Raw genomic sequence first — 26,078 nt, forward strand, 5'->3', positions numbered from 1 at the left:
TAGATGTCTGTCTGCCTGTAGAAATACCCAGAGCCAGTTTAAGTAAGTCCTGATGCCACCCTTCAGTTAATAAGCTCCTAAGTGCCCAAGTACAAGCCAGAGACACCTCCCCAACCCTCAAATTGGTGTTTTCCCAGCCCCTCTCCACTGGGGCCCAAGCCTCGAGATGAATTCTGAGCACACGTATGGGTAATGGTTGGGTCAGTAAAGTAGGCTACATGAATTTCAGGTTTGCATCCCTACTGATTTGAAATAGGAACTTGAACCCAGCTCTCCCATCTGTTTAGGCCACACAGCTGTGAAACCTCTCCTGCAGTTAGGTAATCCGGTCCATCCTTGATTGTGATGGCCTACAGAAGGACTACCCCCCCTCCACCATTGTAGACAATAGCCCTATGGTTAGCGTACTCAACTGGCAGGTGGGAGACCCGGTTCAAATGGCTGCTTTGCCTGAGTTGGAGCAGGGACTGGACCTCCAGGGGCCAGACTGCTTGCTCCTGACCCTTATGCATGTTCCAAGCAGGCCTAATAGCTCAGATATGGCTAGGGAGATAGGCGAAGGTATGCCTCTTTTGAGAATCCTGCCACAGCTTGGGCAGCAGCAAGGTGTAGGGCAACAGCATCTACAGAACTGAGCAGTGGTTTTTGTAAATGTCAGTTGCGCCTAACGAGGCAGTTTGGTGTCTCAGTCCCTTTGAAAAATCAGACCTAAAGGGCAAGATTTACAGAGTACTTTGCATTTTTATAACATGTTATCAGCAAAGCACTTAACCAGTAGCAGTTGTGAACACAGCACTTGCAAATCTGTCCCCAGCCTCTCACATTGGGCACCTAGAAACTGAGGAACAATTGGTGACAATCTGTGAAAATTTTGGTTTAAAGCCTCATATCCCATAGGAATTCTGGACTAGCCCTACAACAGGACTTAGGCACTTAAGTTCAACATTTATGTGCCACTGAGCTCCTTAACATTTGCTCAGCTGCTCCCTAACCTCATAGGCACCTAAAGTTGCTTGATGCCTAAGTTTCCACTGCTCCAGTCGCCACGGCATCTAAATACCTGTCAGTGGTATGGGCCCCGCTGTCTGAGTCTAGGTATCCTGGCAGCTCTTTCACATCTAAGCCCCAGCAGGCTCTTCAAACTAGGTGTTATCCTGCCACTCATTTCTTTGAGGTCTGAGGTCATAGACCTCACACTACACACACCTAAACCCACAGCAAACAGGCAGAGTAATTGGAACTCTTACCGCATGTGGTTGACTCCAGTTCAGTTCCTCCATCTGCATGATGTAGAGCAGGAATTTGAACTTAGGGTCACCTTGAGGTGAGTATCCTGACCCCTGGGATACAGCATAGTCTGGGCTGAGTTTCTCCCATTGAAACTGTTTCACAGTGTACAGAGAGAAGATGGCTTGAAGCTCAGTGACTAGATTGCTGACCTTGGGGAGAGAGGCATATTGGCTGCTTGCCCAAAACTGATAGAGGAGGGGCTGATTGGTTGAGATTGAAACCAGAAAACCACCTATTTGATTTGTGACCCTTTCTGAAGGAGTCCTGCTGGCTAGTAGGATAATTTGACCTAAAAAACCTCTGAGGGCAATCCTACTGCTGCTGCCCCACCAAGTGATGCCTTTTTACTACCAGGGTAAAAACTCCCAATGAATGTAACATCATAGCTCAAGAGTCTTAAAACAAATGCAGCATCTCATCAGTTTTCTCTGAGAACAAGAATTGGCCACCCAACTGTCTGCTGTGCCTCAGGGGTTATAGCAGAGTTCTGCAACTAGGAAGCCCTTCACAGAGATACAGCTGAGGCCATAACTCTAGAGAAGTGGTCCCCAAACTTTTCAGGGTCATGCCCCTTCTTACCCCTATTTGTGCCCCCACCCCCACCCCAGGAGCTGGGCTGCAGGGGCATGGACAGAGGTCTGGGGGCTGCAGCTAGGAGCAGAGCCCCAAGGCTAGGTGTAGGGCTAGGAGCCGTGGCAGAGCAGAGCTTGGAGGGGAGCAGGGCAGGGCGGTGCTTCCTCCTCCTGTGGGGGCTGGCCTGGACTCCACCACACACCCCCAACCGTTCCTAGGGGCATGCCCCATAGTTTGGGGACCCTCTGCTCTAGAGGAAGCATCAGCCATGTTAAATGCTGACTCTAGAGATGTTTCAGGTGGCCCTCCACAATGAAAGAAACTCCTCCCTGGAGGAGCCTGGCAATTTATCTGTAAATTTTGCCTTTGCTTCCCACTTTAGAAAGTGATACTTTTATCGAACTATCTGCCAACTGGCAACACAGTTGTAAGGATGAGGTAGAATACATTTTCCTGCCAAACAAGTCCAATCTTTCAGAGTATTTGTCCTTTGGTGTCAATTTATATCACCCCCTTCTTTACCTCTCATTAGCTGTCCTTATGACAGGAGGTGTTGGAGGCAAGTAGAAGCAAGCATAGGCATATAGTCTCTCTTATCTGGGTGTTTTGCTGTGAGTGGTAAGGATGCAAGGGTGTTCCATAAAGTCTTTGCTGGTTCCAAGATTGCTTCATTTATGTGGAGGAGCCACTTTATCCAGAGCTTTGGACTTGGGAATATCCAGCAACTTGTGGCTGTTCTCCTGAACAAACTCAGCCTGAATACCCAAGGCTGAAGCCAGGCATGTCAGGAAGCACTAATACGATTTAAAATCCTCTGCTACGGGGAGAAAGAACATGGCACTACAGAGTCATCTGTTGATGAATAAGAGGAAGCAAGCCAAGCCAATGGAACCTACTGTGGCACTTGTAGCAATGGCTCAAGCTGAACCATCTGAGGCTGCAGTGATGGAGGCTGCGTGTGGAATAGGTGACCTTGCTCTAGACTGCGTTGCGGAGCAAGACCTTGCAGACTCTGGAACAACCCAGGGATTCCATGAGGCTGCTCTGGTAGGGGTACAGCACTGGTGGCCAGCAGGCACTGGGCCAAGGACCCCTATCACTACTACAGGATATCAGGAAGGCCCAAGAGAGGAGGAAGACATCTCCAAGCCCAATCCTGAAGAAGCTTCCAAGTAGTGCTCAGGCAACAGAGGAGCCACTGTGGCAGGCCAACCAACATCCAGCCTCATCTAAAGTCCAGCACGGTGGTGGATACATCAGAACTGACAAACTTAAAGCATTTGGTGCTTTAAGCATTGATAGGACGCTTGCAATTGCACTTGGTACGGGAGCAGACATGGTCACTGAAGTAGAAGCCAGCACCATTCCCATAGAAACAATATGCATCAGTCTCATCATCAGCACCAAAGTCCTTTCCTGAACTGATAACCTGCTTTGCACTGAAAAGGCGGACAACCTCAATTCTGTACCCCAGACTAGAAGAGGTGCTGACACTAACAGGTCCGTATCCATTCCAGATGGTGCCCAGGGCACCGATGAAGCCACCACAGCTGAATGCTTTTGAATCAAAGGAGAGTCATAACTGACAAGTCCAAAGCTGCCCGATACACCACAAGCTTAGAAACAGTCTGTGACAATACTGATGGTGCCAATAGTGGACTCAACAGATGCTCCACAGGCAGTATTGGAATCAATGATAGAGTCCACCTGCTCTTGCCTCGTGGTATCAGACAGCAGGTAGATTGCCCTGCTCTTTCTCGTGTACTAGATGAATCATGGTGCTGGTCTGCACTCCTCTTAAGAAGGTGAAGTGGAATCTCTCCTAGCACTGGAATGGGTCAGTCCGTTTTATGAGATCTCTTTCCAGGAGGACCAAAGGAAGGAGAAAAGTCTTTTCTTCCTTGGGAAAGAATCTGAATCTGGCCGAACAACAGTCTGTGCTATTGAGATGCCCTCTCGGAGGCCTAATGATGTCTGGAGGTCCCCACTGCCAAAGTAGGCCTCATGGACTGCTCAAAGAGGTACTGTTTCAAATGTAAGCTGAACAATTTGCAGATGGAGGCTATTTGTTTATGTGCCCTTCTCCCAGGCACATGTGGGATCATTATGGGGAACAGCCCCCCCGCCCCCCCATATGATGGAAAATGTTTAAACCCTGGTGATGTCATCACCCAGGATACCTATCTAAACTATATACAACAAAAGCCGAGTCAGACTGTGATGCTTTACCTTGTGCTATTTTACCACACAAAACATTTGAACACTAGCCATGGACAGTAAGAAGGAACTGAAGTGGGTCGAGGCAGTGCTGCTTTTAAATAGCCAGGGGAGGGGCTAGAGCCACATGGCACAAGTGCTGCTCCCACAGGTACTGCTAAAACAAAGTTCTCCCGTTTCGGTCATTGGGTGCACACACAGCCGAGTGGAATACACAACTGGAACTACTCAAAGTCATCCTCTTCCTCCTCGCAAGGCCCATTCCCTATCCACCTACACACGGGTTTTTTTGTGCAAAAAATGGCTTAGGCTCCTCTCCCCAGCATTTCCTCATGGCTATCTTAGGTGGCAACTCACTCAGTATGGTCGCTTGTATGGATGCCATTTTTAGGTAGCTAAATCTCCCTCTACTTTGTGTAAGCAGCCAGCTGGGGGCTGGGGACTCCACTGGGTTACAATATCCAAGAGCCTGGTTGCTGGGCACAACTAGGTTTGAATCTGCACTCTTCTTGATTTGCAACAGGGACTATCAGCAAACAGAAAGGAGTTAGGAAGCTACATTACTTAGGGAAAGTCTCATTTGGGGGTTCCAGAGTTCTGCATCAGAAGCTTTTTGGCTGTACAGATCTGCTCTTAAGCAGCTGCTGTAGAAACAGATGTGTCTGATCCAAATGCAGTATTGAAGCTCTTGCAGATATAGATGTTCCATAGTAGCATGGGATTTTTTTTGTATTTCTACACCTTCAGCCATTATGAATTTCAATTAACATACTTAGCACATGGTTGAGGATTTTAAAACTTTTCAAGTTGAAAAATCTAATTTACCACTTAATGAGAAAGTATTTTTAATTAAATATTCATTTAGTTCTCCAGTTAATAATTTCTCAAAATGATTTGCTATTTTCTTATTCCTATGGCAGTTTAGTAAACAGTGAACTTTTGAGGATTTGTGCTTATATACTCAAGTTGTTGTATATGGAAAGAGTTCTTTTTCAAATAAAAAAATGATGCCAACAAAATGGCATGAAACCAAGATTATCCAGTTGCTGGTGGCTTTATATCAGTAAGTTTATAGCACATCCCTTTTTAAAGGCTCTTCTTGTCCTATGAAACATCTAAATAGCTTTCATAAATATGAATAGATAAGTCTGAACATTGTGCATATTGTAAACTTGGCAGTGGATAAGCAGGGTGTTTCTAATACTATTTAACTGATTTTTAAAAAAATATTTCACTACAATTTGCAGAAATTAACTAGTATTTTTAGTTGCTTTGTAAATGTGGAGCAAAACCAATATGTATGAGATTACTTCCGTGTCAATTAGAACCATAACAGGTTGAAACACCAGTGGTAGAGATAGGCTACTCCCTCAGTGTGGATGATTTTTATTATAGAAATACTTGGAATAATACTAAATAACTTAATTCTATAGTGTTTCACATATCGTTTCCAAGCCAAATACATGAACCACTACTATTGTGTCCTTAAATTTTTTTACTAATAACTTTATTTAAATAAGACACAGGAACTTCTATACTGAAAAAAAATACAAAACAAAAGCCACACATTTCCTTGTGCAAAGCAATATTGTGTGATAACTCGAATACTGTTCAGCACAGTGGCTAGAAATAACAGTACAGCTATGTACAAAACTTTAAACAATATTTGACAAATTTCTACAGCTGGATGTAGAATACATTTGAGATCAACAACTGCTGGGAAATTTACATGGCAAAGCATTAACTTTAACACATTTGGCTCAAAACCTTCAAATACGCTAAGAACAAATGTGCAACACAATTAATATTTAGTTTCTCATGGAAAATTAAATGAGCATGTAATGTCACTGTAAATATAGTACATCAGAGTTCATCATGGATCTAAAAATCACTTTTTAAAAAATCTCTCTGGAATCCTAACACCAACAACTGAAACTACAGATTCATATTTGGACACAACCAGCGCATAGAAAGGTCACCATATTGCAATGTTAATCTAAGATGTAAAACATTAGAACAAATTTGCACTTACATCACAGAACAGGTTATTATCTTCCCTTTAACTTCAATCTACAAAATATATAGTGTTTTCACCAAGGCCTGAGATTAGTAAGGTTCAAGATGGCTGTTGCTGTGTGAGGGCTTCAAAAAGGTTCTTCATGCAAAAATGGTAAAAATAAACAGACCTCCCCCTTACACTCTCTTTGCAGCTCCATCCTACAGTCAGAACACTGACTGTTTTACAGGCTGCAGGTTTACACCTTGTAACACAACACTAAAAAAAACGTTCAGAAGGGAACTGGGCTTCTTTCTCTCAAAAGAATACACAAGTGCAGGATATTTTTTTCCAATTTTGTCAGTAGTTATTGGTGGTGCTATCTTAGTCTTTTCCCACAATTCCTCATCAAAAGAAAAAAAAAAAGCAATGGCATGAATTTAAATGCTGCAGTAGCTGCAGGTGGCTACTCTCCAATTCCTGGGAAAAGGTAAACCACATTCTCTTCGGAGCAGACAACATAAACCTAATTCCACTGAGCTAAAACCAATGGAGCAAGAACATCAAGTTTATTCTGCCTCTGGGCTCCTCTTTGTATCACAGGAAATTATCTTTGAAAGCAATGCTTTTGCAGTTCCAGCACAGTAAGAATATTAGGAAACAGTTCTTGCTATGTACTGTTTTTGAGAAGATGACCCGCCTGCAAGCCCAAAACTATTTTACTAGGGTTTCTTACCCACATTTTAACTGCAAAAACTTTATACAGTAGTAATTTAAGTAAATTAGGGTACTATGAGAAGCTCTGATTAGGCAAACTATTGCTTCTCTCCTTTAAAACATCCACTTGCTCTTTTTGGATTTTAGTCCAAAAGCAGAATTATTCACTATGCAAACAGAATGCTGCTCGTGTTGCTTGATAAAATCTGAGAAACCTAATTTCCAACCAGCAAATGAATGAACATTTCCAAAAGAGAAACTAAACATTAATTCGACTCTTAGATGGTAACAGTAGCTTAACTGCCTTAACATCCTTAACTGCCAACATAAACATGAGAGGAAATCCCCACCAACCCTTGTGAAACCTGAATGAATTTTCTGAAATTAAACAAAAACATTCTTGTCTTTTAAAATCGTTTCACACAAAACGTGGAATGTTTCTTATGTACAGCCTAGTACTGAACACTTTATTTGCAACAGCATAACAGTCATTAACTGAGCAACACCTGAAACCTTTAAATGCCACATTTTACATATACTGAAATGACAGTAAATGCAACAGTTGTTTTACTTGTAACCACATGACAAAGTGATGTTGTACATCACCGGTTTGCTGGTTCTCCTCATGTTCACCCATGTCCAGGGTCATCATTCTCCTGGATTTGAATGCACTTATTCCAAGAAAGTGGAATGTAATGAGGAAATATTAATGCATAAAATAAGGAAAGGCAAAAGAGTGATGTTCCCTCTTTAGCTTTTTAGCTGTAAAATATTTATATCCCAATATGATATACATTCCAAGTTACCTGAGTTTAGACTTCGAGAGAAGTACCTGAAGCTAGGCCATAGGGCGGGCACTGTGCAACTGTTGTGGCCATTTTTTTTTTTGCATTGTATGTATTACAGAAGTTAGAAACATAAACACCTGGATCAATTGTAAACATAATCCTGAAGTACAGTATTTTCCATAGGACACAACACAGCAAGACATTTTCTATTCAGACAGGCAACTTTTTTGATACAGAGCTTATTTATACTGTAGAATTTGAAACAGAACACAGGACACAGTACTAATCTGGTCATACTATGAAATGCATAGTCTCCACTTAAATGCTTAATGATACACGTTTTTTGCAAGCATTACTGCTTTTTCACAAAAAAATGCTGAATATGAGTTCTGTCCCTGCCAAGAACAGTGTTGAGATATTTTTAAGATGCTGATAAGTATTTTGTTTTGTTCTGAAAAGGTTGCCACTCCATGCAGATGTATTAGTATAGACTCCCCAGTCCTTGTTTCAGGTCAGAGGCCTGCTCCACCTTGGTCTAGATTATCACATAGCTCTGAGGAGAGGAGAGTTCTTCAATCTGAAGTTCCTGCAAAAGCGGCTGTTGCTGTTGGGATGGCTGTTGTTCTGAGACCTCTGTAGAGTCCATTGTGCTGGTGTCATCTGACAGAGATGAGAAGGAGACCCGAGATGAAAGTTGCTCAACAGTCAGAGTGCTCAAAGCTGTGCTTTGACCAGAGTTTGGAGAGTTCTTGAGAGTCAGGTCAGAAGCAGGTAGTAGGGGACCCAGAAGTTTTACAGGACAGAAAGCTGATCCGGTTGGGATGAAATTAACTTTGTTTTTGTCAGGGCATGAAAAGAGCGGGGCTGAGACAGGCTGACGAGACCTACAACGAGACAAATTATTATACACCTGACAACTGAAAAAGTTTACTATGTGAATAGATTTTGTAGTTCTACAAATTGCTAATATGTGAATGACAAGGAATGGAGTTAATTGGACATAAAGGGGCAAACATCTTCCATATTGATAGTCAGTTGACTGTTTGATCCACAGCATTAAAATAGTATTTATAACAAAAGTGACTGGATACCATTGGACAACATGCAGTTTTCAGCAATAAAATCTACAGTATGTATGCACATGGAAAAATATGATAGTTTATAATGATGAACTTAGACATTTTAGTTTGACAAAACTATTGAAACAGCAGCATATATTTAGGAGTATTAAATCCCTTTTTGGAGAAACTCCGTAAGTTAAAATTCTCCTTTCCTCATCTTCATATATTGGTTTGGAGCCTTCCTCCAGAATCCAACACCACAGCTCCTTAGCCAGCAGGGAATGCTACTAGAGCAGAACATGCCCTCCTGGCTCCTTCCATCCACAGGAGCTATGTATGCAACCAACAGCATAGCCACAGTAGTGCTGGTCTACGGAAAAAAAGATGAAGGCCAAGAGTTTAAATTCTGGTCTCTTGCACAATAGCACACAGAGGTACCTCAAAATTACTAGGCAAACCCTCTATCGTAACTTTGCTACGTCTGTATTTACTTTATACACATTCCCTTTCACTGTGTGTATATATGTGTATGTTTTACATGTGTCAAAATATAGCTCAATATGGACTGACAAAAACTGCCTGCTCCCAGCGTTTTCTTTTAAGCCATGAACATTTTATAAAATGAACCCAAACTGACAGCGTTATAAAGAAAAGGGATTTATAAATGCTGGACATAATTTTAAAACAATAAGTATTTCATGTTTTCTTTGCTTCGCTTTTCTTGTTTGCATTTTATAAACACATTAAAAAGTTCAAGCATAAAATACTCCATTCACCTTCAAGCCAACATGAACACTTGAACTTTTTTCCTGTTCAAACCCTCTAAGAACAGTTTGCTCCTGCAAAACTCATCAGCTGGAGTAGTTTATTCATCTGCAATTGAATAGGTTCAGTAAAAAGGTTTACTGCTTTGCAGATACCAGCTGATATAAAAGGCATTACTTACGACATTTCCTCAAAGACCTTCACTCGCTCACATCCCTCTGGGGGCTCTCGTTTGAACATGTAGCTGTTGTTTGGTTTGGGAGATGAGGCATACTTGGGCAACGGTGAGCTACTCCCACTGTCTGAAAATTTAAAGCAGTTATATTACTAGTGATTGAGAGTGCTTTCATTAAATTTGATTTCCAAACAAGCTGTCTTTTTCACAATTTAGCCTCTAATGCCAGTTCGCCTCTACCACAATGTTTCCTTTATTGCAGACTATTTCTAACACCTTTGTATCGCATATTTCTTCTGAATAAAAGATTCAGTGCAGCAGTAATCTACCATACAACAGCACATAATAGGAGGATATTTTTATCCAGAACACTGCAGATTGAATAAAGCAGACCTGTAATCCTGGAAACAAATAAGTTCTTTATTATGTATTTCGAAAAATGTAAATGAACAGGATAATATGTATAGCACATGCCGAAGAATTACAGTGGTTATGATAATGTGGAGTTCTGTATGCCTTCTCATTGCATAAACATGGTAATTGAAAATGAATATATACAGCATATACGTTATTAAAAACCTATAGTCCTTAGCAGAAACGTTGCCCTCAATAGCCTCCTGAGTAGCACAGGAGTTAAAGAAAATGAAACAGGTTTGTAATACTGATTCCTCCCTCCAACCTCGCCTGCATAAAAGCTAAATTATGCAGCCAGATTAAGGACCTATAATGAAGTAAAACTTTTAACATTCTTTGTATTCTTCCTTCTAAGCACCAACTGTCTGATATGGGTGTTTTTTGAACCTCTTATTTTCTTCACAGTTTTACTGTTCCTGTTATAAAAGTGAACAGTAGAACCATATAGAGCTGATATACCTGAGATACTGAGCAGGTTTTTCTGTCTCTCTGATCTGTCAGAAAGTAAAGACTCATATTGAAATAGTCTGATAGGTGCAACAGGATGATGTTTAATATTCGGAGGGAACTCAAAGGGTTCATGTTGTCCGATTAAAAAGAAAATTACCTATTTTTCTCATCTTGGCTGTTTAACAACATTTAGTGCAGGGGTTCTCAAACTGGGGGTCGGGACCCCTCGGGGGGGGGGGGGTGTGAAGTCACGAGCTGTTAGCCTCCACCCCAAACCCTGCTTTGCCTCGAGCATTTAGAATGGTGTTAAATATATTAAAAAGTGTTTTTAATTCATAAGGGGGGGTCGCACTCAGAGGCTTGCTATGTGAAAGGGGTCACCAGTACAAAAGTTTGAGAACCACTGATTTAGCGTAAGAAGCTTTTATTTCACTGAGAAATTAAAATGTTTTAAATATGAATATGTGAATATATTTCCCACTGGAATTTGAGGAATTTCTTGGGGTGACATCCACCCTGCTGTTAAGTAGTCTTTGTGATACTGGTAGAGTGGGAGGCAGAGCTAACATTCCCTATCCCGGTTCATCATGAAAATGGAACCTTGTGGTTAAAGAGACAATGTCAACTTGAAATTTAATCAGTTTCAAAGAAGGTTGGGATTCAGTTAAGGATGGGATTCAAAAGTGATTAGGAGACTCACCTGGGAGGTGAGAGATTCAAGATCAAGTCCCTGCTACAGATAAGGAAGAATGTAAGTCTCTGATGTCTTGGCTGAGTGGCCTAACCACTGGACTAAAGGCTATAAGGGGGCCCGGGCCCCACCACAACCAATTTTGAAGACAAAACATTAACCTGGCTTTGGCACTGAACTCCAGGAGAGGGTTCATGGCTGTGAATCCCAAGTGGAAAAAGATGCTTTCCTCTGGCCCAGAGATAGGCACCTAACCCCCTGGGAGGGGAAGAGCGTACGCCAGACCCTTCTCTTCAGCAGTTCCCACTGGCTTTTTTAGGCAGCTCCCCACTCAGCACACTGGCCTTTGTAATTCCCCTTTTATGGCATCTTGTTCTCCTCACACATTGTACAGACAGCCTGGGCACCTACCTCAAGGTTTTGAATTTCGATAGGCTGAAGGGCACCGAAATCCTCCTTGCGAATCCCATCCTAAGAGTAATTTCCATTTCTGTACCTGAGCTCCCCAGACAATTTCTGTGGGTTCACATACACATTTTCCTATTTTTGAATGTTTTATTTTCCCCTATTGTATGAAAGGCCAGCAGAAACACCAAGGAAAAATCTACTAACTGAGGCCACAATCTTGCACTGTGATCCACTAGCACAGACTCCCCATATCCCATGCAGAGACTCAGTGAATCCATTTTAAGTCCACTTTGAGAACCCACAAAAGAGTCTGCAAAAGTTCCGATATAATCATTGCTCATAAATATAAGATACTGAATTTAAATGTTAGGTGTTTTGATAAATCACTATTTCATTTTTAAGGGACACTACCAACTTCGCCACACTTCCTTTGAACAGTACTGCAACTGATTTGAGGACTTTTTTTCCCCTCCAGTTTGTTTACTTTCTTAACAGTACTTTTGCACAGCCTGTTTCACTGTTTCTCCCTCATCAGTCAGAATGGACCTCTTAGTTACAGGATATTAGGTGTTACCTGTAACAAGACAAGTAACAAGCTTCCAAACAGCAGTATGATTTGTCAAGTTGACAGCGTCAAGATCCTTTTAGAATCTATCCAATACTTTGCTAACATGGCTGACCCCATATATAAAGGTCATATGTTGAACTCAGAACAGGAAGAGTAGACTGAAATGTGGGTGATCGAATATAATCCCGTGTTCATTTCTCTAGCATTTAAAATTGAAGATCCAGGTTTCCACCTAAAATCTGTTTGGAAATGAGACTATTACTGTTCACTGCACCAATCAATGGAAAACTGTAGACATAACCCTAACAGAGATAACAGCTGAATTCAGAATTTTGTCAATTTTAAGAAGATCTACAATCCTGTTTAGCCAGCTCATCCACTGATCAAGTTTTTAGCATGTTTGGATTTGTTTGCTTGAAACTGTTATAGGACAAAGTAAGTAAGTAGATATTAATATACTTTTACCAATTTAAGGGCAGATACAAAGTAGAGGGATGATTCACAAGCTAATGGGTGTGTGGGGGGGGGGAATGGGGGGGGTGTATGTGTGTTACTTACAGAATAGCAAGCCTTTCATTTTGGACAGAATATGTGATTTTGACGTCTGAAGAATACATTTGCTTATGAAGTGAATCACACAGTATATGCTTTGTGCTTCATTTCATAAAACCTTAAAAGGTTTCTTTTCAGGGCTGTGGAAACAAAAATCACAAGCCTGTAATTATACCATTATTTAAAGCAGGAAGGACAGTCTTTACAGTTTCTTAAACTGGTCTTCAGTAGTTCCAGAATCTCATATGGTAAAGTTTTTACTGAAGTAGTAGTAAGTTCAGAAACATCAACTGTAATTCTAATATTAAAAAAATAAGTAATGTGTATTTTAATAATCCTGCAAATATTTCTTCCCAAACTCCATCCCTTTGGGAGGCAGGGATGCATGCTTTCCTTCAAAGAAGTCATTATTTTATCTCCATTCACCAGCTAATGGGGTGTACTCTACAAGCATACATCAACAAAACAAGCATACTGTACCTCTGTATCGGATCTTAACCAGCTCAAGGTTCCAGATTCCTAATGTCACTTCTTAGCTACTCTGAATGGCTGCTCTGCCTTTGTATCCTCAAGCATGTGTAACACTGATAACTTTTTGAAATTTCTAAAATGTTTAACCACCACTAAATAGCTTGCATAGTGGTTGATAAAGTTTCAATCATATTTCCCCTCCATTTTTCACATGGCTGTTAGTTGTCAACACTGATTTTGCTGCTGCAAAATATGGTTTAGATGTATTTTTGTTTCTTTCCCATGTTTTGAGTCACATACGCTTAGTTTATTGACACTAGTTTTTAATATTGTCAGTGCTGCAAAGCCAACTATGTCACAAAAGAGCAAGTTCCATTCTGCTCTCCTTGGAACAGTATCAACAACACTGTCAGTTACAATTCCAAAACTAGAAGACTTACTGCTGATGAAGTTACATGAAGAATGGTGAACACTGCTTAATTTTTTGCTGTATTGGGCTGAACCTGCAGTGTTGGCAGTTAAAAGCTTACAATTTTAGTAAATGAATGAATCACATTTCGTTAAGGCAGCAGTGATAGAAGATTAATAGGAAACAGTAAGATGTAACATTTCAGTCCAGTTTTTTCAGTATTACTACAATGAAGATTGCCTTGGCAAACAATTTTGTCTGGCAGGAGTTCCAAGTTATACAACTGTAAACTTAAAATTTGGATATTTTGAATGCTGTTTTATGCTTTAGAAAATGTTTGCCAAATTTAGTTAAATTGTATACTATTAAACAATATGATTATTTTCACTAATAACCACACACAGATCACATATGTAACGAAATGTTTTTTAATCTCTAGATATGTTTCAGCAACTACAATACTGTCCTATGACAGTACTTACACAAAAGGGACAGATGTAAGAGATAACCTGCAAATTTTGAGTGGCAGATGGACAACAAATGAAAAACAAAAAAACAAAAAAAAAAGGAAAAGAGAAACTCTGCAAATGACCCTCAGGATTACTCTTTGTTTTGATAGATTAAAAAAGCCTTTCCAATTAAAAAACAAATGGCATTCTCTATTTATACAGAAAAGTGCCTTTCTGCTTCTAGTCTCTCCATGCACTTTATAAAAACTTTACAAACCATGAGCCAGATCCTGCAGTCCTTATTTAGCCAAAACTAAGTTTGGGAGTTTTGGCCAAGACAGGATTGAAGGATACAGCTCCATATATAAAGGAGTCCTTTGAACAGCCATCACTGAAGTGCAGCTAATATTGGGACAGAATATACAAACTAAGTAATAATGTACAGAACACTAAAAAGATTTAGCCCAGGAGGTTTATCAGAATACTATAGAAAATGGAAACCTTGGGTGCAGAATATAGAATCCAGGTGGACAGAATATAGTTACTCAAACTGGAATTTAGCCAGGACATTGTCTTTGTGAAAATGCAATGGGACTTTTAGTAAATGCACAGGAGTTCATTTTTATGTTTCACTGAAAAGATGGCACCTCTATCAGCATGTTGCTTGGGGCACCCAGTTTACAGCACCATTCTGCGGCCTACAAGTAGTACTTAAAAGTGAATACTTATCACTAAATCATTCAAGAAAAGGTAATACATTGTAAAGGTATTTTCCCCGATATAAAATATATTTTAAAGCAGGCTGTTTATACATTAGGATTGTTTTTGTCTAATTTACCTCTCCTGCCCCAGGTATAAAATTATCCTGTCCTACTTTCTGCGTACTCATCATTACCTTTTCTTCTCCTCTCTCCATGAGACTAGAATTACCTCAGTATTACTCTTCTCCGAAACTCTTCTCAAGGGGGGTGGGGAATAGCTCAGTGGTTGAACATTGGCCTGCTAAACCCAGGGTTGTGAGTTCAATCCTTGAGGGGGCCATTTAGGGATCTGGGGCAAAAATTGGGGATTGGTCCTGCTTTGAGCAGGGGGTTGGACTAGATGACCTCTTGAGGTCCCTTCCCTTCCAACCTTGATATTCTATGATTCTAACACAAATGTTGCTAAAATAAATCCTAGAGGAACTGCAGCATATCAAGTATTTAGCAATTTAAGAGTTACTATGCTAGATTGCTAGGCAAGAGACCATTATGGAGGTAATCTACATACAAAAAAAAACTTTAACCAACTCTTCGACTGGTTGACTCCCCAACGAGAAACCACATTCTACATTACAATTTTAACAGGATAGGTTTAGAGAGCTCAAATATTCCTCCAGAAGACAGGGTCTCAAAAGTTAATTCTAGGTGCACTAGAGTCACATCAGTGTCACAGATCTGCATCCCAATAATGCAAACGTTGTAGAGTTGGTAGCCTTAATGCAATGAAATTTTCTCCTCACATGCTCTCACCAATGTTGTTCAGAATCACCTTCCCATTGCAGAAACTGTTATGGTTCCCCTCACCAGAGTTAACTTTCATTTTCTATTGAAAAATTCATTAGATTAAGTAGATACTTATAGAAATGTAATCTAAACAGCTGATCTGGTTCAAAGAGCAGCAAATGAGGGCCTGTGGCCAAAGTACAGCTTTACACAAGAAAGAAAAGATGCTTTAGAAATGTAAATCCGTGCTGTGTCTGGACAGCGGGTTGGCTCCCCTTACTGCTCATGTGGCTCAATTAACTATTAACTTTCATTTTCGACTCAGAAAAACATTCATGAGCAGTTTAATGCTGTTTTGATTTATTATTGAAAAATATAATTAAGTTTTTTAACTGGAAGGGAAAATGAGGCCCAAATCAGGGAAGAAACAGAATACATCATCTGGGATTTAAAATACCTACATTTTGTTTGCATGTAGTAGCAAGCTTTTCAAATCTTAAAATGTCTGACTGCAAAGAAGGACATACGTTGTTCATCAGACAGTTGAATTTTAATATCACGTAAGAACCCTTGAATCTGAAATTGTGAAAGTCACTGCATCCATTTTTTCTAGAGTCAACAATTAATGCTGTTAATTAGCAATGCCACAGTTACTAAATGATGTCTACAGAAACTGGCTATAAATTTACTTAAAAAAAACCCCATAGCCTTGGTTGTGCTGTGATTTAACTTTTTTTGGTGGGGGGGGGGGAAGGGAAAGAAGCAGCTAATTTTAATCAATTTAGTCTGACGCTTCTATCCAGAACAGATATCCCTTTCTTCCTGAAGCAGTCCTATTCCCACACTACTATACTGAACTGAGGGTCTAAGGCCTATTTCTGGCTACAGTATCACTTCTAAATCAGCGCTAACTGCTTAGGTTTCCCAACACATGCTACAGTTGTTTTTCTTGTTTACATGTCCTCATGTAAGAATGTCAAAAGTAGAGTGTGGCAAAGAGAGGAAGCTTAATTTTCATATTGATTAAATATAAAACCTTTGTCTTAGTATTTTCAGAATGATAATTAAGCTATTTTGTCATATCCGCATGCCTGGTACAATACAAATATTACTGACTTTATAACTTTACAAACTAGCATGTTTGTCACTGATGCTACGTTCACATACAATAAGGCTGACAATCAATAAAAACCTAGTATTACAGCCAGTCCTAAGATCCACGTACAGAGCAAATGCCACTGCTACTTTTGAAACTCAGTAGCAAAACTAAGTAACTGTCAACTTCCTCAAAGAATAGAAGACCTGCCATGTGAAAAGCAATTCAAATTTGAAACAAAATACTTCAGTTCTAGTCTTCATTTTCTAACCAGAAGATATCCAAGAAATAGAACTTTAAAACAAAAATCTTAAAAGTCCACATTCTTAAAAATATTTTTAAAAAAATCCCACCCATTGTATTATACTTCCACACAAATAAAAGATTTTCCTTTAGAATGTTTATATTCATTTCACTTGTTGTCAAGTTTAGATTTGTGCATTCCTAACTAAAAACTGAATCAATTTCTTTGCTTTTTAGTGTATGTGTTTTGAGTTGACTAATTTTCTTAAACTGAATGTTTTTGATGGTGGCAGTCTATTTAGTGATTTGACCTGGACAAAGCAACACAGAACTTGCAGATAAACTGAAAAGGGTTATCTATTTTTGCCCTCCTGGTCTCTGCTGATTTTGGAGTCAGGCCAACTCCCACACTGTATCAAGACTTATGTGAGTCTGATCTTTTCTAGATGATAAACATCTAGAATTCTACAATTAATTCCCCTTCTTCCTGAATTAAAGACAGACAGGTAACATTCTTCAGGACCAAGAGCAGTCCGTATTCCCCATAAAAAGAATTTTATTCTATCCAGATTATATAATACTAAAAGGTGTATTAAAAAAATCAGCAGAGAATATACATAGGAAAGAGTGTAAAACCTTAACTGCACCACTCAGCATCGTGCTGTATTTAGCACACTAGTGAATCAATTCCAAAATCTTAAGTAAAAACTCATTTTCTTTTTGTAACTAAGACATTCAGAAATTCGAATACAAATTATCTCAGTGGAATCCATTGCTTGACCCTTTCACAGACACATGCTGTCCTCCCACCAACAATGTAGTCTGTCTCTTTAGCCCACTTAGACTTCAATTAGTAACCCAGAAGCCATTGAGCCATTCAATTGGCAAACAGTATTGCCCAAAATCCACATATCAGATTTGTGAAAATGCTAAAACTTCATCCCAAGAGTGACACCCAAAGTTGCTCTTAAACAGGTCTCTTGTGACACAGACCTCGTGCTAAAGCTCTTAGGCTAGTTGATGATTCTTCCAAACACATACACATCAGAGCAATTTAGACATTTTTAGTAATTCTACAAACATTTATGCACATGCTTAACTGTAAACATGTTTCAGAGTAACAGCCGTGTTAGTCTGTATTCGCAAAAAGAAAAGGGGTACTTGTGACCTTAGAGACTAACCAATTTATCTGAGCATAAGCTTTCGTGAGCTACAGCTCACTTCATCGGATGCATACTGTGGACAGTACAGAAGATCTTTTTATACACACAAAGCATGAAAAAATAGGTGTTTACCACTACAAAAGGTTTTCTCTCCCTCCACCCCACTCTCCTGCTGGTAATAGCTTATCTAAAGTGATCACTCTCCTTACAATGTGTATGATAATCAAATTGGGCCATTTCCAGCACAAATCCAGGGTTTAACAAGAACGTCTGAGGAGGTGAGGGGGGGTAGGAAAAAACAAGGGGAAATAGGTTACCTTGCATAATGACTTAGCCACTCCCAGTCTCTATTCAAGCCTAAGTTAATTGTATCCAATTTGCAAATGAATTCCAATTCAACAGTCTCTTGCTGGAGTCTGGTTTTGAAGTTTTTTTGTGGTAATATCGCAACTTTCATGTCTGTAATCGCGTGACCAGAGAGATTGAAGTGTTCTCCGACTGGTTTATGAATGTTATAATTCTTGACATCTGATTTGTGTCCATTTATTCTTTTACGTAGAGACTGTCCAGTTTGACCAACGTACATGGCAGGGGGGCATTGCTGGCACATGATGGCGTATATCACATTGGTGGATGTGCAGGTGAACGAGCCTCTGATAGTGTGACTGATGTTATTAGGCCCTGTGATGGTGTCCCCTGAATAGATATGTGGGCACAGTTGGCAACGGGCTTTGTTGCAAGGATAGGTTCCTGGGTTAGTGGTTCTGTTGTGTGGTATGTGGTTGCTGGTGAGTATTTGCTTCGGGTTGGGGGGCTGTCTGTAGGCAAGGACTGGTCTGTCTCCCAAGATTTGTGAGAGTGTTGGGTCATCCTTCAGGATAGGTTGTAGATCCTTAATAATGCGTTGGAGGGGTTTTAGTTGGGGGCTGAAGGTGACGGCTAGTGGCGTTCTGTTATTTTTTTTGTTAGGCCTGTCCTGTAGTAGGTGACTTCTGGGAACTCTTCTGGCTCTATCAATCTGTTTCTTCAGTTCCGCAGGTGGGTATTGCAGTTGTAAGAATGCTTGATAGAGATCTTGTAGGTGTTTGTCTCTGTCTGAGGGGTTGGAGCAAATGCGGTTGTATCGCAGAGCTTGGCTGTAGACAATGGATCGTGTGGTGTGGTCAGGGTGAAAGCTGGAGGCATGTAGGTAGGAACAGCGGTCAGTAGGTTTCCGGTATAGGATGGTGTTTATGTGACCATCGTTTATTAGCACTGTAGTGTCCAGGAAGTGGATCTCTTGTGTGGACTGGACCAGGCTGAGATTGATGGTGGGATGGAAATTGTTGAAATCATGGTGGAATTCCTCAAGGGCTTCTTTTCCATGGGTCCAGATGATGAAGATGTCACCAATATAGCGCAAGTAGAGTATGGGCGTTAGGGGACGAGAGCTGAGGAAGCGTTGTTCTAAGTCAGCCATAAAAATGTTGGCATACTGTGGGGCCATGCAGGTACCCATAGCAGTGCCGCTGATTAGAAGGTATACATTGTCCCCAAATGTAAAACAGTTATGGGTAAGGACAAAGTCACAAAGTTCCCAGAAGTCACCTACTACAGGACAGGCCTAACAAAGAAAATAACAGAACGCCACTAGCCGTCAGCTTCAGCCCCTTCAGCACCTTCCAGTTGAACTGGAATTCATTTGCAAATTGGATACAATTAACTTAGGCTTGAATAGAGACTGGGAGTGGCTAAGTCATTATGCAAGGTAACCTATTTCCCCTTGTTTTTTCCTACCCCCTCTCCCCTCCTCAGACGTTCTCGTTAATCCCTGGATTTGTGCTGGAAATGGCCCAACTTGATCATCATACACATTGTAAGGAGAGTGATCACTTTAGATAAGCTATTACCAGCAGGAGAGTGAGGTGGGGGGAGAGAAAACCTTTTGTAGTGGTAAACACCTATTTTTTCATGCTTTGTGTGTATAAAAAGATCTTCTATACTTTCCACAGTATGCATCCGATGAAGTGAGCTGTAGCTCACGAAAGCTTATGCTCAAATAAATTGGTTAGTCTCTAAGGTGCCAACTGTAAACATGTTAGTTATCTCACTAAAAATCAATGTTTAGACAGAAGCCTAAATTTGTTAATGCTGTAAGGGAAACTGTTCTCAAACTGACATTTTCTTGAGTTAAAAAACGGTTACTTACTTTCTCATAACTGTTGTTCTTCGAGATGTGTTGTTCACGTCCATTCCACATTAGGTGTGCACACGTTGCGTGCACGAGCGTCGGAAACTTTTTCCCTTAGTGGCTCCCGCTGGGCTGGCGGGGCCCCTGAGTGGCGCCACTGCGCCGTGCAGATATACCCCTGCCGCCCAACCCCCTCCGGTTCCTTCTTGCCGGTGACTCCGACAGAGGGGTAGGAGGGTGGGTGGTGGAATGGACGTGAACAACACATCTCGAAGAACAACAGTTACGAGAAGGTAAGTAACCGTTTTTTCTTCGAGTGCTTGTTCACGTCCATTCCACATTAGGTGAATCACAAGCTTACCTCTGGAGGAGGGTTAGGAGTCCCGGAACAACTGATTGGAGGACCGCTCTGCCAACCGCTGCGTCCCCTCTGGCCTGCTGGTTGACCGCATAGTGGGTCATGAAGGTGTGCACCTAGGACCCGGTGGCTGCTCTGCAGATCTCCTGGTTTGGGACCTGTGCCAGGGACCTGTGCCGTGGAAGTCGCTTGTGCCCTGGTCGAGTGGGCTGTGACTGCTGGGGCCGGAACACCTGTGAGCTCATAGCACGCTCGGATGCAGCTTGTTATCCAAGATGAGATCCGCTGCGCCGACACCGGGAGGCCTTTCATCCTCTCGGCTATGGCCACGAACAGCTGCGCGGATTTACGAAAGGGCTTGGTGCGCTCCAAATAGAACGCCAGCGCTCGACAGACATCCAGGGTGTGTAGGCTGCGGTGACTTGGGTTCATATGGGGACATGTTTAGAAAAAACACCAGCAGACAAATGTCCTGGCCCAAATGGAATTGCGAGACCACCTTAGGGAGGAACCTGGGGTGTGGTCAGAGCTGCACCTTATCCTTGTGAAACACTGTGTACAGTGGCTCAGAGATGAGAGCCCTCAGCTCAGACACCCTTCTGGCCGAGGTAATGGCCACCAGAAATGCCACCTTCCAGGAAAGGTGGAGGAGGCAGAAGGTAGTGAGGGACTCGAACGGGGACCCCATGAGCTTAGAGAGGACAAAGTTAAGGTTCCAAGGAGGGACTGGGGGGCGTGAGTACAGAAACATCCTCTCCAATCCTTTAAGGAACCGTCCCACCACTAGGTGGCAAAACAACGAGCCCCTCAAAAACCCCGGATGGAAGGCAGAGATGGCTGCCAGGTGCACTCTGAGTGAGGACAGGGCCAGCCCCTGCTGCTTGAGGTGCAGGGGGTACTCGAGTATGGCTTGCATCGGGGCCTGGCACGGCCGCACCCATTGGAGCTCACACCAACACGAGAACCTTTTCCACTTGGCCATATAAGTAGCCCTGTTAGAGGGCTTCCTACTGCCAAGCAGAATCTGCTGCACAGGAAGGGAGCACTGGCTCTCCAAGGCGTTTAGCCACAGAACTTCCACGCCATCAAGTGTAGTGATTGCAGGTCGGGGTGGAGAAGCTGCCCGCCGTCCTGCGTGATGAAGTCCTGATGTAGGGGCAGGACTACCAGGGCCTCCACCAACAGCTCTAGGAGCGTTGTGTACCAGTGATGGCAGGGCCATGCCAGGGCGATGAGGACCACTGCCACCCTGTCCCTGCGTACCTTGAGCAGGACCTTGTGTACCATGGGGAGCGGGGGAAAAGCATACATCAAGCCCCCTCCCCAAGGGATCGCAAACACGTCTGCGACTGAGCCTGGGCTGTGGCCCTGTAATGAGCAGAACCGCAGGCACTAGGCTTTGGCCCTGGTGGCAAACAGGTCTACCCGGGGAAACCCCCACCTGCAGAAGAGCGAAAGCACGATGTCCACTCTGAGCGTCCACAGCAGGGAGTCCAGCATGCTCCTTGGGGCTGTCACTACCAAGTCCAGGGGGTCCCTGCCTGGGCGATACACCTGAGCGAACCACGCCTGCAGAGCCCTGAGTCTCAGTCTGGCATGCCTGACCACACGCGTGCATGCTGCTATGTGGCCCAGCAGCCGCAGGGAGGCCACCGCTTGCTGGATAGCCCAGAATTGAGATACTGGAAGGCTTGCCCTGGCCTGATCTGCGTCCAGGACTGTCCCTATGAATTCCACATTCTGCATGGGCTTGAGAGTGGACTTGGGGACGTTGATCAGGAGTCTCAGCTCGCGGAACAATCTCAGGGTCACCTCCACATGGCCCCACACTTCTGCTTTGGATCGACCCGTCAGGAGCCAGTCGTCGAGATACGGGTAAACCCGGACTCTCTGCCTCTGTAAGAAGGTCGCCACCACCGCCATGCATTTCGTGAACACTCGTGGGGCCGCAGATAGACTGAACGGGAGAACCACAAACTGGTAATGTCCTTGGCCCACGGTGAAGTGCAGGAACCGCCAATGTGCTGGGTGGATGGCGATATGAAAGTACACGTCCTTCATGTCGAGGGAAGCGTACCAGCCTCCCAGATCCAGGGAAGGGATGATGGTGCCCAGAGAGATCATGCGGAACTGGGCCTTGACCAGGAACTTGTTGAGCCCACGCAGGTCTAAAATGGGATGAAGGTCCCCTTTGGCCTTGGGGATGAGGAAGTACCAGGAGAAGAAACCTTTCCCCCTTAGGCCGTGCGGCACCGCCACTACCGCCCCCAGCAACGAGCGAACCTTGTTCTCTAGGAGATGCTCATGAGAGGGGTCCCTGAAGAGGGATGGGGAAGGGGGGTGGGAGGGAGGGAAGGAAGGAAGGAAGAGAATTGCAGCGAGTACCCATTCCGTACCGTGTGTAAGACCCAACGTAAGGTCCCAATGTAATGCTGGACCATGCACGGGAGAAACGGGCCAGGTGGTTCAGGAAACAAGGGGACAGATCCGGTGACTGGTCTGGTATGCAGTCCTGAAGCGCACCTTCAAAAGCCTGGCTTAGTGCCTGGCTGGGATTTGTGCTGACCGTGGTTCTGACCCGGCGCATTATTGTTGTTGTTATTGCGCCGTCGCCTGTTATCCCTGCCTCGCCTACGGTAAGGTTCATACCTATGACGAGGCTGGTACTGGCGCTGAGGGGGAGGCTGCGGCTTAAAGGGCTTCCTCTGCGTCACCGGGGCGTGCATACCCAGTGACTTACGTGTAGCCCTCAAGTCCTTGAGGCTATGCAGCCTCGCGTCTGTCTGGTCCGAAAAGAGCCTGGACCCTTCAAAGGGGAGGTCCTGAAGCATACTCTAGACCTCAGGCGGCAGGCCTGACTCCTGCAGCCACATCGAGCCTCATGACCACCCCTGACACAATTGTTCTGGCCACCGCAACTGCTGAATCCAGGGAGGCCTGGAGAGAGGTCTTAGTGACTGCCTTGCCCTCGTCCACCAGGGCCATAAACTCCTGTTGGGAACCTTGCAACAGGCTGTCCTTAAGCTTTCCCCACCGCTGCCCAGGAGTTAAAATTATGCCTGTTGAGGATGGCCTGCTGGTTAGTGATCCTCAACTGAAGGCCCCCTGACAAGTACACCTTTCTGACAAAAAGGTCCAGACATTTTGCCTCCTTGGCCATAGGTGCTGGGGCCTGTTGTCCATGGCGCTCCCTTTCGTTCACCACAGAGACCACCAGGGAGCACGGACTTGGGTGGCAGAACAAGAATTCGTAGCCCTTTGACGGGGCAAAGTACTTGCACTCCACACCTTTGACCTTTGGAGCGCTGGAGGCAGGGGTCTGCCATATAGTCTTATAATTCGATTGGATGGTCTTAATGAGCCGGAGCACTAGTCTAGATGGACCTTCGGGGCTCAAAATGTCCAAGATGGGGTCCTCCTGCTCAACTGTCTCCTCGGCCTGCAACCCCAAGTACTGGGCAACTCCATGTAGTAGCTCCTGGTGGGCTCTGTGGTCTAATGGGTGGAGGGCTGGACACCGCTGTTCCTGCCACTGCCTCATCTGGGGACGATGAGGAGGTTAGCAGCTGCTCACCCCCCTCTGGCTGGTCCTCCCACTCCCCTTCTTCCATGGGAAGGGCCTCCGGCTCGGGCTGAGGCAGGAGACCTCGATGCTGGTCTCTCCGGTTTATCCTGGGGAGATGCTGGAGGCCTGGATACTGTAGCTTCCAGTGCCATCGGTGCGGGGAAGTGGACTGCTGCACCAAGTAGCTCGCCCTGGATGGGGCCCCTTGGCGCCGTTGATAGGCCCAATGAGTCTAGAAAGGCCAATGACCTGGCAGCCCCCACTGGGGGTTCCACCCTGTTTGAGGGTCCTTGCTGTCTGGAGCACAGTGTGAGTAACTGTTATGGCTGGAGTCGGTGCTGGACTGCAGTGATGCTGACTGTGAAGGCCACGGCAGTGCCAATGATCTGTGCTGGCGGGAGGTCAACAAGCGGCTCCTAATGGAATGGGAGCAAGACCGGTACTGATATCCCCAGGACCAGGACTGGCGCCCTCGGGACTGGGATTGGCGTCTGCGGGAGTCCTCTGGAGAGGGCTGTCTTGACTCCTCCTGGTGCCGGCCTCTAATTGGTGCCAGAGAGCGTCGTGCCTCTTCTGTTACTTCCTCGCGCCGACCCACTCCCTGTACCACGACTTCCTTCTGAGCCACGGGTAACTGGGAGTCTGCAGACACGGAGCTCTATCTGGACCAACTCCGGGAGCGATGCCGGCATGGCATGACATGGGTGCCAGAGGATTCTCCCTGTATGGGAGGCGGCTTGTCACCGACAGTTCAATGAGGTCCTTTGCCGCTTCAAAGGTGTTAGGCGTGGAGGGCTGATCCATTAAGTCCTCAAGCCCATTGTCCGCACTGAGCTCACTTAGGCCTGGGCTCGGTGGGACTTGTGGTGCTGAAGCCACTGGTGCCAGCGCCGGTAGAGCGACCTTCCCACTCTTATCAGTGCTCGGGGCCTTGGAAGGCGCCGGCCTCCGATGCGGGGAACATCTGCGCCTTCCTTTTGGCTGCGCTGTGGGCTGCACCAGGGAGGACGAGCGGTGCCCGGGCCTAGTCTGGTGCTCTGGGGCCGATGGCTTTCGGTGTTTAGCCAGTGCCGGGTCTCCCGACGGCTCTGAGGCACTATGCACCGAGGAAGCCGGAGTAGGCGTTGGGCACTCCAGGCCCAGTGGTTGCAATGCGGCTTCCATCAACAACTGCTTTAAATGAAAGTCTCTTTCTTTCTTTGTTCTTGGCTTGAACGCCTTGCAAATCCTACACCGCTCAGTTTGATGTTCTTCCCCCAGGCAATGGGGACACGAGCCGTGGGGGTCACTAATTGGCATAGGCTTGTGGCACGTGGCACAAGTCTTAAACCCGTGGGCCTGCGGCATGCCCCACAGCGGGTGCTGGAAGCCTCCAGGCACCTAATCACTTAAGTGTCCATAACCAAGTTATGCTAACTAACTGATAACAGCTATCTATGAGAAAGGCTAAGGGACTGCTCTCATCCAAGAGAGAGAGGTTGTTCCAACGCTGCCACGGATGGTAAGAAGGAACTGGAGGGGGTCAGGCGGCAGGGGTATATACGCATGGTGCATTGGCATATATATACTCAGGGGCCCCGCTGGGAGCCTCTAAGGGAAAAAGTTTCCGACGCTCATGCACGTGACACGTGCACACCTAATGTGGAATGGACGTGAACAAGCACTCGAAGAAGAACAATTTTTACTTACAGCTAACTGAAATAAGTTTTGTTTTTTATTTTAAACCTATAGCAAGAACGGATTGAAAAGGAGTAACATTACATTACTTTGGACAACTTTCCTAAACAATTCATAGCTATTGAAATAATGCATCAAGAACAGGCTACCTCTAAAAAGAAAAAGAAAATTAAAATTCCCTATCAAACGATCTGTCTTTGGTCAGTAAAATAGGGGCATTTTACAATTTTTACTCAGGTTTACAGCAATATTTTAAATTGACAAAACAATGGTACCATATATGCATCAGATCTCCTGTTTAGTGAGCCAACTCCTACTCTGAGAAAAA

At 43.9% G+C, this 26,078-nt stretch overlaps 1 protein-coding gene across 7 annotated transcripts in view; it reads right to left on the reverse strand.

Annotated features, from left to right (window-relative positions):
• Positions 1-5,429: 5,429 nt before the first annotated feature.
• GLCCI1 (glucocorticoid induced 1) overlaps positions 5,430-26,078 on the reverse strand; it is a 107,108-nt gene continuing 86,459 nt past the window's right edge. For 4 of the 7 annotated variants that reach the window (XM_075125838.1, XM_048838229.2, XM_048838230.2 and 1 more), the window contains 2 exons: positions 9,589-9,709; positions 5,430-8,465 (listed from right to left, as the gene is read on the reverse strand). In XM_075125838.1, coding sequence (XP_074981939.1) covers positions 8,117-8,465; positions 9,589-9,709 — 470 coding nt within the window. In that variant the 3' untranslated portion in view covers positions 5,430-8,116. The other 3 variants (XM_048838234.2, XM_048838232.2, XM_048838231.2) reach the window with 2 other exon arrangements.

The sequence above is a fragment of the Caretta caretta genome, chromosome 2, assembly GCF_965140235.1.
Source record: "Caretta caretta isolate rCarCar2 chromosome 2, rCarCar1.hap1, whole genome shotgun sequence".
NCBI lineage: Eukaryota > Metazoa > Chordata > Testudines > Cheloniidae > Caretta > Caretta caretta.